Source organism: Mytilus galloprovincialis, chromosome 4 (genome assembly GCF_965363235.1).
Source record: "Mytilus galloprovincialis chromosome 4, xbMytGall1.hap1.1, whole genome shotgun sequence".
Classification (NCBI taxonomy): Eukaryota; Metazoa; Mollusca; class Bivalvia; order Mytilida; family Mytilidae; genus Mytilus; species Mytilus galloprovincialis.
Window position 1 is genome coordinate 51,524,107 of NC_134841.1, and position 14,072 is coordinate 51,538,178.

The following is a 14,072-nucleotide window of genomic DNA, read 5'->3' on the forward strand; positions in this document are numbered from 1 at the left end:
TTGAAAGAAAAAAATTGTTTTCGACTTGTCGCGAAAAAAATAGATTGTTTTTCGCCATAGGCGAAAAAAAAAAGTTTGCACAGAAAAAAAAAACCATAGCCCCCCCCCCCCCCCCCCCCCCCCCAGAAAATCAAATGGTTGCTGCCTAAGTTCAGTATTTTTGTGATTTTACTTTTGACTCATTCCTATGCTGCCGCAAGCACAGAGTCATGATATGTTCGCCGTTGATACTCGAGTTCATGACTGTGTCCTCTGTTAATAGTCTAAAAATCATTGATTTCTTGGATAATCGGATGCTTGGCAAAATCGTAAAATAAAGTTTTAGCATGATTGAATATAAATATATATAGATGTAAATGTTTTTTTTTAATGAATTTTCAAAGAAGAATTTAGCGGCATGATATTCAAAACACTATATATATGGACAGATTGATGTTTAGAAACCCTAGGACAAGAATACAGCTACAATTCTTGTAAACATGTGATTTTCAATATACAAAATGTCTATGAACAGATATCATCAAAAAGAATAGTTGTAAAATTCTTTTTGTTTCCGTATTCCGTTTCCGTTCCGTTTTCCGTTTCCGCCGTTTAGCAACACCCCAGTAAATCACCGTGGCTTGCTGGTTATCTGAGGATTAATTTGAGCGATGAAACAAGTCTCTGAAATGCCCCCAAAATATCTTAAAATTTGCTTCACTAGTTAAACAAAACTGTGTACTATAGTTCAGTGATAATGGATGTCTCCGAAATAAAAGTTACAATTATTATAGGAAATGATTTTTCCACACCCGGCAGTGAGATTCAATCACGCAACCTTTCTTCCTTGGGATAGTTCAGCATACCCCTGTACCACTGGCATCGTCTCGAAAATTTTGAAATTTAAGTACTTAAGTCTTCTATTCAAATCGAAAAAAAAAATTAAGAAGATCCTCTGCCAGTTTGTTTTCTTTTAGAAATTATGCGTTCAGATGATATATTTTTGTTGCTAAATGCATGATTTTTAGGAAGAATCAACTCCTTAGTCTGTCATTTTCCCATTGAAATAATAAATATACATGTTCCTTTATCTTTGAACAAAAGTTTTTTTTCAACTTTATCATACACAACACTGACGAAACCATATTTCGTTTACATCAGATTATGTAATGATTAAATAAACTTATTCCCAAATTAACTAGGTCAAAGGTGTACATTGTTTTGGTCATGCATGAACCCAACAGCTCATACTCATCAGTGGCGTAGCCAGGGTTAAAATGGTGTGGATGCGAAATGTTTTTTAGGACCTTTTATGCACTTTTTTTTCAGACGTTTTTCCTGTATACATGTGTACTCCCCCCTACAATCCGACAATGGCTAGATTTTTGTTTAATTTCAAAATACCCATCAATATAGAAGTTTCTAACAGAATTTTGTTGTTTTCTCGTAACTACCATCATTAGATACAGAAATATGTGATGTTAAAGTTTCACATCCAATTGAAATATGAAATCTCAAAATGGACCCATTACAAAGGCTCTTTTGTATATGGAACTTCGAAATATAGGCTCTGAAGTGATACCCCCTTTTCCCGTAATTTGAGCCTCCACATGGAATTTTTTTATTACTTGTCTTAACGCGTTGCAGGGGACAGAAATGTCGGGCGTCCTGATCAAATAATTTAACCAACTATGCCCCCTTTGAAATATAAATCATAATTGATAAACCATTGCATTTGGCCTAAAGCTTTTATTTCTCTTTAGATATTAAATTAAAAAAAAAAGTAAGAAAAAAAAAAATAGAAACTGCCCTTGTATATAAGAATAGATAAATATGTGCACTAAGGGGACTTTTGAACTCTTTTTTTTGAAAATAAAATTAATATTGTACCATTGTATCATTAGCCCAGAAATGATCACACTCCATAATAAATATAAGTCGTATTTATTGTCACAGGAAACGATATCAGACAATGATGTGTTTGTTGTTTACTAGTAACGTTGCTATGTCATCGCTCCGCTTGGTTCAATCTCAGACCAAACATGTCTGCAGGTCTACGTATCATCATCCTCTGCGCTTGCCGTTGCCGACGACGCGCTATGACGTAGCCTTTTTATCCATCTTGTTAACATAAACTATAAATGATCTTAAAGGAAAGGCCACGTATACTGCTTTGGAAATGATTGCACGATGTTCACATATCCTCACCCTTACATTCAGACACAACATATATATATATATATTTTTTTTTATTTTTTATTTTTTTTGTCAAAATGATGTGGATGCTTGGCATCTGAGCATACATGCAAGCTACGCCACTGCTCATGTCCATTAAACAATTCAAAATTGAAAATTCAACACTTGACTTCTACAACTATTGTTTCCCACAGAGATCCTCCTACGACAAATTAAAATACTTGACTAGGGGAGGCAATTCAATACAAAAACTCATTTCCTGTACATAGAAAGATAATTTACAACGTGTGTGGTGAGTTTTGTCATTCGGTCTTGTGTTAAACGGCGTTTTCCTACAAAAAACAAAGCCGCCTCTTCCATATATATTCATAATATTCACGAGGAAGTCAGAATAAGTATTTATTCAATGCTCATCGTGTGTTGTTACAGTAGATTACATTCATACTTTTACACTTGATTTATTACAATTGTACACAATAAACACACATAATAAGAATAAGAATAAGAATAGTCTGTAGAGAGCCTCAACTCAAGGTTGCTTGATTTTGTCATTTTAAGCTCACCTGGCCCATTGGGCCAAGTGAGCTTTTATCATCACTTGGCGTCTGTCGTCCGTTTACTTTTACAAAAATCTTAGGTCCTCTGAAACTACTGGGCAAAATTTAACCAAACTTGGCCACTATCTAATTTAAAAAGGCAGTGGCTATTTGACCAGCAAAATAGCAAATTTGCTATTTGAACGGCACAGGCAAAATAGCAAATTTGATATTTAGCCGGCACTGAATTAAACTGTTTATTGATGTGATTAGTAGAGAATTAAAAAGCTTAATAATAATTTTTAAAATCATTTTATCACAATATCAAGCATTTAAAATACAGTACAATCAAAAAACAAATTTGAGGATGTTCATAAATAAATAATTAAAACTTTTTATTATACCTCAGTATGTTTTTTCTATATAAAAAATAATGAAACAGTTGTGCTATTTCATTCCACAGACTATTTGCCAGTCAATAGTTTCAAAGACTATTACCCCAGTTAATAGTTTCATAATAAACTTTCCCGTACTTTTTCATGCTTATTTTTCATTGGACAATAATGGTTTCATTGACTATTTTGCTTGGCAACGTCAAACTCTAATATTGTAAACAGTATAGAATCTGTTTGTATCAATTGTAATTTCACTTACCATGCTTACAAGAAGCAATTATAAAAGAGAGAAAATCTTCGCGCGCATTTTTTAAAGATTTAAAATATAGTACCTTATGCATAATATGGGTTCGGTCGTCATATTCTAAAAGTGAATATGCCTTTGGTGTACTTAAGCTTAAATTTATCATATGCACGGAAAATTTCACTCAAGTATTTCTAGCCTTTATTGCAATTAATGAAATATTTACAAATACAAGAAGAACTATAAAAAAAAACGTTTAGTTCATTTTGTGCATTTCAAGTTATGTGACATTTTTTCTTTTCTTTCAGATGATTGTGTTGTTCAGTATAATAAAACACCTACTGACTGGTTGTGCGGGTAATAGCAAGTTTGTTGTCCCTTCGCATACCAACTATTGCTCTCGGGTTTGCTATTACCCTCACACCCAGTCAATAGGTGTATAATAATATTAATTAAAAGCATGAAAACACATTTGTACATGTATATACATTACTAAATATATTTTTTTCTAAAATATTTGTAGAAAAGTTGATGTCCAAATCTGTGTAAAATCTATGGTTTGAATATCCTGCCATGCAATAAAAATAGTGTTATGTAAAACTACGTACATAATAAAAATGACAATATTAACACGATTAAAAGTTGTTTGCTACAAATTTCAAAATGGATGCATGATTTAACATTTGCAATTGTTACAAAACCAAATCTTTGCCTTTGGAAGTTGTTTTAATCTAGCACAAGATAAATGTTGCCACTCCAAACAGGAACTACACATTACACTGGCTTCCTTTGATCTGCATCATGTGTGCATATGTTGCATATGTAGATAGGGTTCTTTTCTCTCTCTATTCATGTTGGTCACTGTGCCGGATATTAGATACCATCAAGTCTAAACATTTGTTGCCAGTGTGGTTTAGACACAGTGAAGTCATATACAGGTACATGATAGTTTTTTGTCGAGCCTGCAACTTTTGTTGCAGAAAGCTCGACATAGGGATAGTGATCCAGCGGCGGCTACGGCGGCGGCGGCGGTGTTAGCTAACTTCTTAAAAGCTTTATATTTTAGAAGGTGGAAGACCTGGATGCTTCATACTTTGTATATAGATGCCTCATGTTACGAAGTTTCCGTCACTCACATGTCCAATGTCCTTGACCTCATTTTCATGGTTCAGTGACCACTTGAAAAAAAAAGTTAAGATTTTTTGTAATGTTGAATTCTCTCTTATTATAAGTAATAGGATAACTATATTTAATATGTGCGTACCTTGAAAGGTCCTCATGTCTGTCAGACAGTTTTCACTTGACCTCGACCTCATTTCATGGATCAGTGAACAAGGTTAAGTTTTGGTGGTCAAGTCCATATCTCAGATACTACAAGCAATAGGGCTAGTATATTCGTTGTATGGAAGGACTGTAAGGTGTACATGTCCAACTGGCAGGTGTCATCTGACCTTGATCTCATTTTCATGGTTCAGTGGTTATAGTTAAATTTTTGTGTTTTGGTCTGTTTTTCTCATAGTATATGCAATAGGTCTACTATATTTGTTGTATGGAATGATTGTAAGGTGTACCTATCTAGTGGGCAGATGTCATGTGACCTTGACCTCATTTTCATGGTTCAGTGGTCAAAGTTAAGTTTTTGAGTTTTGGTCTTTTTATCTAATACTATATGCCATAGGTCATCTATATTTGGTGTATGGAAATATTTTATGATCTTTATGTTAGTCGCGCAGGTTTTATTTGACCGTGACCTCATTTTCACGGTTCATTGCACAGTGTTAAGTTTTTTTGTTTTGGTCTATTTTTCTTAAACTATAAGTAATAGGTCAACTATATATGTTGTATAGAAGCATTGTTAGCTGTACATGTCTGCCTGGCATGGTTCATCTGACCTTGACCTCATTTTCAAGGTTCATTGGTCTTTGTTTAGTTATCTTGGTTAATGTTAAGTTTATGTGACAGTTGTATTAAAGCTTAGCTTTATACTTAGGACTATCAACATAATATCAATGATTAGTATAGAAGGCAAGACATTTCAGCGTGTGCACTCTTGTTTTTTTCTAAATGAGAGTTGCATTTTGATTTTTTAGAAGATATTTAATTTGATAGTTAAAAGTTTTAGAGTTTATATGAGTAACAGTAACAAAAGTTTTTAAATATAAAATTTTGATACTTAATTATTTTTTATTCTTCCATTTAAATTCCAGTGAGATGTAATTTAATCAGAGCCGGCTAAATAGCAAATTTGCTATTTCGTCAGTGCCAGTCAAATAGCATATTTGCTATTTTGCTGGTGCCGGTCAAATAACCATGTCCATTTAAATAAATGAGTCCGATGACCCTGCCAAACATCCAAGATGGCGGCCATGGTTAAAAATAGAACATAGGGGTAAAATGCAGATTTTGGCTTGTCTCTTAAACCAAAGCATTTAGAGCAAATCTGACATGGGTTAAAATTGTTTATCAGGTCAAGATCTATCTGCCCTGAAATTTTCAGACATATCTTTTAAACTGTTGTTGGGTTGCTGACCCCCCTCTCTTAATTAGTTATTTTAAGAAAATTTTGCAGTTTTTGGTTACTATCTCGAATATTGTTATGAACAGAGATAAACTGTAAACAACAAAAATGTTTAGCAAATTATGATCTACAAAAAGTCATATATGACCAAAATGTTCAATTGACCCCTTAAGAAGTTATTGTCCTTTATAGTAAATTTTTGGAATCTTACAAAATTTTTGTAATCTTACAAAAATCTTCTCTGAAACTACCCAGACAAATTTAACCAAACTTGGTCACAATCATTGATAGGTCATAGTTTAAAGATCTGTTCGATTACCCTGCCTGCCAAAAAAAAATATTTATACTTTAACTCGAACTATCTCAAATCAAATAATAAGGATATAACATAACAGTGTGAGCAGGCTTCACTCACTTACAAATTTATTTACATTTTATACCTTAAGGCTTTCCAGTCATTATTGGGTTCTTGTTCTTATTCATTAAGAGCTCAATATGTTCAAATATACTTATGGTCACTGTGACATACCCGATTGTTGCCGATTTGCTTACCTGCTGTTCAAGTTTCTTTAAGTTTGACAGAGTTATAATTGATGTCTAACGAACCTTTAACCTCAGACAATGTACCCTTATTTAACATGTTGACTCCGGTAATGACAGTATGTAATCATCGGATGTTGATGGAATATCGTAAAAAGAAGAAGACACAGACAACAAAATATAGCGGATGGCTATGACTGCTTCCATGACAAAATGTTGCAGACTTCATCTAGAGGCTCCAAGGAACCTGTGTCGCTCACTTGATATTCTATTTACAATTGATACATGAAATAATGCAACTGTTATACTTTTGCTTTAGTTTCAGACCTTTTTTGAACTTTTGGTCCTCGATGCTGTTCGACTTTGTGCTTGTTTCGGCTTTCAAACTTTTGTATCTGGGCATCACTAGTAGATCTTGTGTGGATAAAATCATGAATTCGTGTTACTATATAGTTGCTGAAATAATACCAATTTCATTTTGAAAGTCTTAAAATAGCAAAGTTACAAAGACTGGTATGAAATGGGCGTATACATGTAACTTGTGGAAAAATGTTCCCAAAATAATGTTAAAAAGCTTCTTTCTTTTAAGAGATTAATCTTAAACCGATTTGTAGTTGCCAGCTGACAGGGGAAACATCAAGTCATGGCTATCTTGGGAAAACAAATAATTTCAAAGCGCCTTGTGACACCGTTAAAGTCCACAATTCCTCTACAGTCCACAACACCTCAAAGTCCACAACAGTTTTCCGCTAAAGTCCGCAACAACGTTAAAGTCCACAAAATGACCTCTCCTAAACTTTAGCCTAAAGTCCCCAAGAAAACACCGTTAAAGTCCACAATAACAAGTTCCGCTAAAGTCCACAAAAAAGCACCGTTAAAGTCCAAACATTTTTTTTTATATCAAAAGATCAATTTTCTGTTTTTTTTTTACACCAGATATTATAGATCTAATTAAAAGCAATTTAAACTAGGCAACAGTTGTATTGTATACATGTCTGTGATGTATGTAAACTCAGTTTTCTCAGCTTGGGTCCTAATAATTGGCACATTTTTAAACCAAGTATGTTTGTTTAGGTTTCTCAATTTTGTCATTATATCGGAAATATCAACAATTGTCATACAAGTGGGAGGTTACAGATAGATACAAAACCATGTGGTTCAACATTGATATTTAAAAAAAAATAGCCGATAAAAAAGTTGAATGCAAACGATATGAACCTGAGAAGTCTTCTAATATAGGACTACTTACATTACCTCACTATTCTACTATTATGTAACATTTAAGTAATTGCTACACCTCTTATAATAACGACATAAATAACACATTTTATTTTAATAAAGAACACTATATAAAATGGAATGAAAAAACCCTTGTTTCAACCTGACATCTGTTTTGTTGACAGGTTATAGATACTTTTGTTTTTTTACGGACCTTTTTCACTTTGAGAAGAAAAGGATTCCCAATACAGTCTAGGGGATATATTTGACCCATTTCATTTTCATGGTTCAGTGGTCAAAGTTAAGTTTTATTTTTTGATCTTTTTTTAATACTATGTGCAATAGGTTTTCTATATTTGGTGTATGGAAATATTTTATGATGTACATGTCAGTCTTTGAGGTTTTATTTGACCTTGATCTCATTTTCAGGGATCATTACTAAGTGGTTTTTTTTTTGTGTTTTTGTCTGTTTTTCTTCAACTATAAGCAAAAGGTCAACTAAGTTTCTTGTGTATAATTAGGACGTCCATTATCACTGAGCTAGTATACATATTTGTTAGGGGCCATCTGAAGGACGCATCCGGTTGTGTCAGTTTCTCGCTGCATTAAAGACCCATTGTTGGCCTTCGGCTGTTGTCTGCTGTATGGTCGGGTTGTTGTCTCTTTGGCACATTCACCATTTCTATTCTCAATTTTATATTTGTTGTATGGAAGGATTGTAAGCTGTATATGTCTGCCTGGTATTGTACATCTGACCTTGACCCAATTTTCATGGTTCATTGGTCAATGTCTAGTTTTTCTTAGTTGAGTCTGTCTTAGAAACTATAAGCAATAGGTCAACTATATTTAGTGTATTGGATGATTGTTAGGAGTACATGTATTTCTCCTTCTTTTTATTTGACGTTGGCCTCATTTTCTTGGATCATGTTAAGTTTATGTGATAGTTGTAGTAAAGCTTTAAATTTAGGACTATCAACATAATATTAATTGTTAGTAAAGAAGGCGAGACCTTTCAGCATGTGCACTCTTGTAATATTTCTAAAGACAATGCTAAAGTTCTCAGGGACTATTTTGCATAGATTTAACATTTCATATTAACACATTTTGCTTCACTTTGGTTTATCTCACAATGATTGTGAGTGTGTTTTGTTCGTTAGACGTGCAGAGTGTATCTGGTGAATCTAATTTCCCGGTCATGATTGCTTAATATAATCAAAGTATCGAAGTTCTGAACATCGGATGACCGCAAGTTATGTTAGAAGATGCATAAATGACAGGCAGTAATGTGATATCTGCCAGACAGATATTTATCTTACCTCCTATACATTTCCAGGAATATGATTGGTTAAAAGCGTCCGCGTGCAAACCGTGTATATTTGATATTCGCTCTCACCCCATATGGAATTTACTGACCCCATATATACCGTATTAGGTCACTAGCACACTATGTAACTAATAGTACATCGCTCAGTTATTCAATACACATGATATAAATCACATATTCATCCGAAAACAAAATTTTTCGGTGTTTTCTCGGGGTGACAATCTTCTTTATCACACTCTCCGCCGTATGTGTGTGTGGGTGTATGTTTTAATAGTGTCTCGACCGAAATATTAGGTTTTAGAAGTCAAAATGGAAGTGTGTCTGTTTCTTTTTTGCAACCTTTTCTGGGTCACAGCTGTTTTATCTTTGAATACTTGTGCTGGCTTTATATGCTATGTGACATAATTATAGGGGTATGACCATAATATGGTGTGTCATAACGACCTTCAGTTATGTGATCTTGACATCAAAATAATGGATTTTTCTATACATGCTAGTATCCTAATTATTACTATTTTATCCTTTGACGGAGACTTTTTATAGTAGTTTATCATATGCCATGAGTGCCACATCTCTAAACTTCTAATTTTGACCTTTGACCTTCAATATCATATATTTTTATGTCCACCTCAATATCAATACCTATCATATTTTTATTACTTCCTAGCCAGACCTTTTTCAAAAATGGTTCAGATATCTACCCTAAGTAACAAACACTCTTAATTGTCATAATAAAACATAAAGGTTTGTTCCTAGGAGACTTGTCGCGCCCTGTATATATAATACTAAAATTACGAGGTCCAATTTGTCAGCCGTCATCGGGTAAAAACGACAAATCAAAGAATTCAACTCTATATAGAACTAATATAGGACAATGGTGTAGATTAAAAATTACACCACTCCAGACCCTTTTGTTTTCCACATAATTAATATTGCCAATAATTAACAAGTTCCGGGTCGAATCCGATACCGATACCAATAGTATATTCACCTGTTAGCTATTACCTTATCTGTACGTTCCGCATTTGACAGGCGCACCACCAAACGGTGTATTTAGGATTTTGCTATATACACGGGTCATAATCAAAGGGCTGAAAATACTCCATTCCTGGATAGCCAGGACCTTTTGTTTTCCAAATAATTAATATTACCAATAATTGATAAGTTCCAGGTCGACGGGTTCAAACAGAAAGACTTGAAAGCAAAAAAAACTGTGTATCTAATAATCGACATGACTTTATCAGATGACAATACCAATTACTAAAATAAGGATTAGGCATAGTTATATACTTTAAGTCAGTCACGGACCCGCGATATCACGGGTGTGTACTTGTATTATTAATAGTTAAATAGCTAGAACTTTGTTCATATCCCAACCCTAAACTATACATATTTTAAATTGGAATGTCAGATCAGACCTTTCAGTGCACCATGTTCGATTTTAATGAGGGTCATGCAAAGCCGCGTATATCGTAATAATACCGTAATATTTACTAAATAATAATTACGTCGTTATCTTATATTTTCAGACTTGGAATAAAGTACTTGGTGATGACTTTAACTCCCGCATTCAATTTAACAGAGTACTACAAATTTCTTTTCAAAGTGCACTATTGGAAGTGTACAGATGAAATACCACATTGTAACATCTCAAATATCAGTAATGAAACAATCAATTATAATACGACAACTTGGAGGGACACCGGATTTTGGCTAATTTCAACTATCAAAGAATCTGCAAAACGATTTTCGCTTTTTCCGCCGCCTCCGACACCATCAATTAGCAAACTTAAACCAGAGATTATTGATCCGTGTGGAGAACCCGTAGAATGGGAATATGAATGGAAGATTCGACCACTCGTCCTTTCAGTTTATATTTTACTACTATTTTTTTCGATTTTCATTTGTTTAGTGGTTTATAGAATTGTCAAACGATGCCTTAAACATGGAGAAAAGCTTGAAAGAAATGCGAACACAAGTGCACTAGACAAAAATAATGAGTTAATAGATGATGAGGAACATACTGACGATGAACTTGCAGCATTTAAGCCAACACACACGTTAGACCACAGCAATATCACAGAGGACTCAAAGTCTCATATTGAAGAATTGGAACGGGTAAAATCTCAAATATCTGTGACAAACGATCGAATATTATTGCAGTATCAAGTCTTTACAAAAGTCCCAAACCACGTTAATCCTAAACCTAGACAAGTACCTGTTCTAACATTCCTGAAACATACTACTGATTACCTGTTTTCTATGATGGATAAGCTCTTATTGGATAATAGACAAAGCCCAAGTAGGAGTTCACCTACTCGTTCTGTTTCTGATCTTGGATTTGGTCCTACATACAATACTTTGAATTCTACACCAAGAAGACCACTGCGTAGGTCAATGAATAGATCTCGCGGCAGCTCACCTCATCTTCCAGAGCAAGACGACCAATCGACAGATCCTTTAGAGAAGAGAGCGTGGGAGGAACTGATTCAAAATATTGCAATGAATAATCATGTGGCTGTTGATTTTGATGTTGATCTGAATATGTCGATTTCTGGAGAACCTTCAACCAGAAAACTTCTTCAGTTCTTTTTGAATCAAGGTTCTATAAAAATGGAACAGCTTCAGGTTGCAAATCTTATTGTAAATTATAGCCTGTATCTTGTATCTAAGGAAATAGAAGCAAACTCGTCTGTAGGCGGACTCAAATTTGAGAATTTCAAGTTAACAGGAAGTATGCGCAAAGGACTAAAAGTTGCACATGCAAGTCAATTTGACTTTCATATGAACTTTCATGGGAAAGACTTTTTTGTTTATGAAATTTTGGATCAAATGAATTCTGACGAAATTCCTCCTGGAAAGATAATTCTTCGAGCAAAACCAAACAATGTTTGCACAGAACCGAAATGTTTAAAAACAGTACAAATCAAGCAAAAAAGTCATGTGTGCCTTTGTGCAAAATCGGTATCATTTATAGCTGAGGAGATGATTGATAGGGCATTGCAAAATCTCTATACAGGAACAAGGTCACTTATCGACCGCCTGCCGTTCCGCATACAGCGGTCTCCCTTAACTAACATAGTTCTTTCAATAGACACTCGAAGCGTCATTGGCTTAGGTCTTTCAGAAATACGAGTACAATTAATTCCCGCCATCTTTTTACCAATACATGGATGGTTTCAATCAGTTCCCCTGTTCGCAACTGCATATTCATCTACGCAACAAGAATACAAAAGTAAAAGTGCTAGAGGACAGGATCCAGTTCCGGTACCATTAGGCAGATCTGATGTCATCTGGAGTTTAGATCTCAGTTCTTTCGAACAGTTGTATTTGAAAGAAGTAAATAGGAAAATGGAAGCTGCAGGAATACACAGTTGTCACAAAACCTGCATTAAAGTCCTCAAAGTACTTTTTACAGCATTATCTAGAAAGTCTCTATTGGATCGTGGCGAGTTGAACACTAATATGATTGAGACTGTTGTGTATTACTTATTGCTGGAGTCAACACCGGACCAATGGGCTTTCTCTTTAATATCTGACAGAATCTCAGACGCGTATTTATATTTAAAGAGTGCGCTTGAATCGGGTAGGCTTCCGAATTTTTTCATTAATAACCCTCACTTGTTAAAACAAATGCCATTTTTGCGTTCTTTTCACTTTTTGTTGAGAGGCAAACAGAATAATCTTCTATCAGACATCAGATTGGAAACAGTTGACAAGAAGCTGAACTTCATGCAAGATAGAATACGTGAGAATGGACTAGACGATTGCTTCAAAGACTCTTATTCTCCAGACACATGGGAATTCGAATTCTTTGTGTATAGTTAAATTACGAAGATATATTTATGTTTGTTGCTGCGATAGGGCTTAACATTTCAGATCTGTCAGTGATCTTAGATAGCTTAAAAATTTGCTTGCTGTTTGGTTTTTGTCATTTTTCTTGCTTTAATTCAAACAATGCACTATTTGTTTCCAAGCTTTAACTATATATGGGCGAGTGTGGGCGAGTCATGTATTTTCTGAAGGTAAATTAACCCCTTAATGATTCTTGGACTGAAAAACCATATAAAAGCTTGTGTTTTCATCACTTATTGGTATTTAATTACTTATTCATTTGAGAAGTACATAGCTATTTCCCTTGTACTATTTAGCTGTAAACCTTTAATTTTTACTTGCATTAGATAGAAAAATCGTCTTTCACACGAACCGTAAAAGTTAAAAACAATAAATTGGTAACTATAGAATTTAGAACACGTAAGAGTTAGCTCGCATAGTTTATGAAAGTAACATTTAAGACCCATGCAACAAAAATAGACACTTCTTTCTTGTCAATAATTGTAATGTTTGTGGTGAAAAATAAATTATGAGTGATAATAGTACAACTATATTTGGTCTTTGGCATCATTGAAAGATGAACAAGTCTGTTAGACAGAAGTCACGTGACTTTGACATGATTCTGAATCCATGAATCCATAGACCAGTGAACAACTATATTTGATTTATTGAATGACAGGGTGAACATGACCGTTTGGCAGGATTCATCTAACCTTGTCCTCATATTTATGAATCATTGATAAGTTTTAAAATCATACATAAAGTTAAACCTTATTTTAAATACTTGCCACACAAAACTATATTAAAACCAGTAAAATAGGCAACACATTTCAGCGATGTAATTTTGTTATTATGTTGGAACACTGTCATTTAACCAACAAATTTGATTCACACATAGACGATGAAGTGGTACTGGAAACACTAGATTTCGCATGTTTTTCGCTCTAGAGTTTCACTAACTTTTGTTGAGACTGGAATCTTGCTGAAAAAAGTATTCCGCAAACTAGTCCGAAATTCATTCATATACCAAAGATATAATGGTGTCTCATAACAAGAAGCTAGTAGATATGTATATGTAGAAGCAAGAGCTTTTAATTAACTTTTTCTAACTTTTTGTAATAATGTAGAAAGCTTTTTTGTTCATTTTTTTTTATACATTTGAGAACAACAGGAGTTGTTTAGATTGTTTGTTGTTTTTTATTTATAAATTTGAGAACAACAGGAGTTGTTTTGATGTTCAATGTTTTTCATATGTTGATAATTTAATGATTAAAGTTGTTTTTGTTTA

At 34.0% G+C, this 14,072-nt stretch overlaps 1 protein-coding gene across 1 annotated transcript; it reads left to right on the forward strand.

Moving 5' to 3' along the window:
- Positions 1 to 2,373: 2,373 nt before the first annotated feature.
- LOC143072396 (uncharacterized) lies at positions 2,374 to 14,072 on the forward strand. The gene is made up of 2 exons (XM_076247303.1): positions 2,374 to 2,467; positions 10,480 to 14,072. The coding sequence occupies exon 2, from the start codon at positions 10,502 to 10,504 to the stop codon at positions 12,776 to 12,778; it is 2,277 nt and encodes a 758-aa protein (XP_076103418.1). The 5' UTR covers positions 2,374 to 2,467; positions 10,480 to 10,501; the 3' UTR covers positions 12,779 to 14,072.

What these genes read in the sequence shown, in the direction of transcription:
- LOC143072396 (XM_076247303.1), top strand. Translation starts at nt 10,502, where the DNA reads ATGACTTTAACTCCCGCATTCAATTTAACAGAGTACTACAAATTTCTT.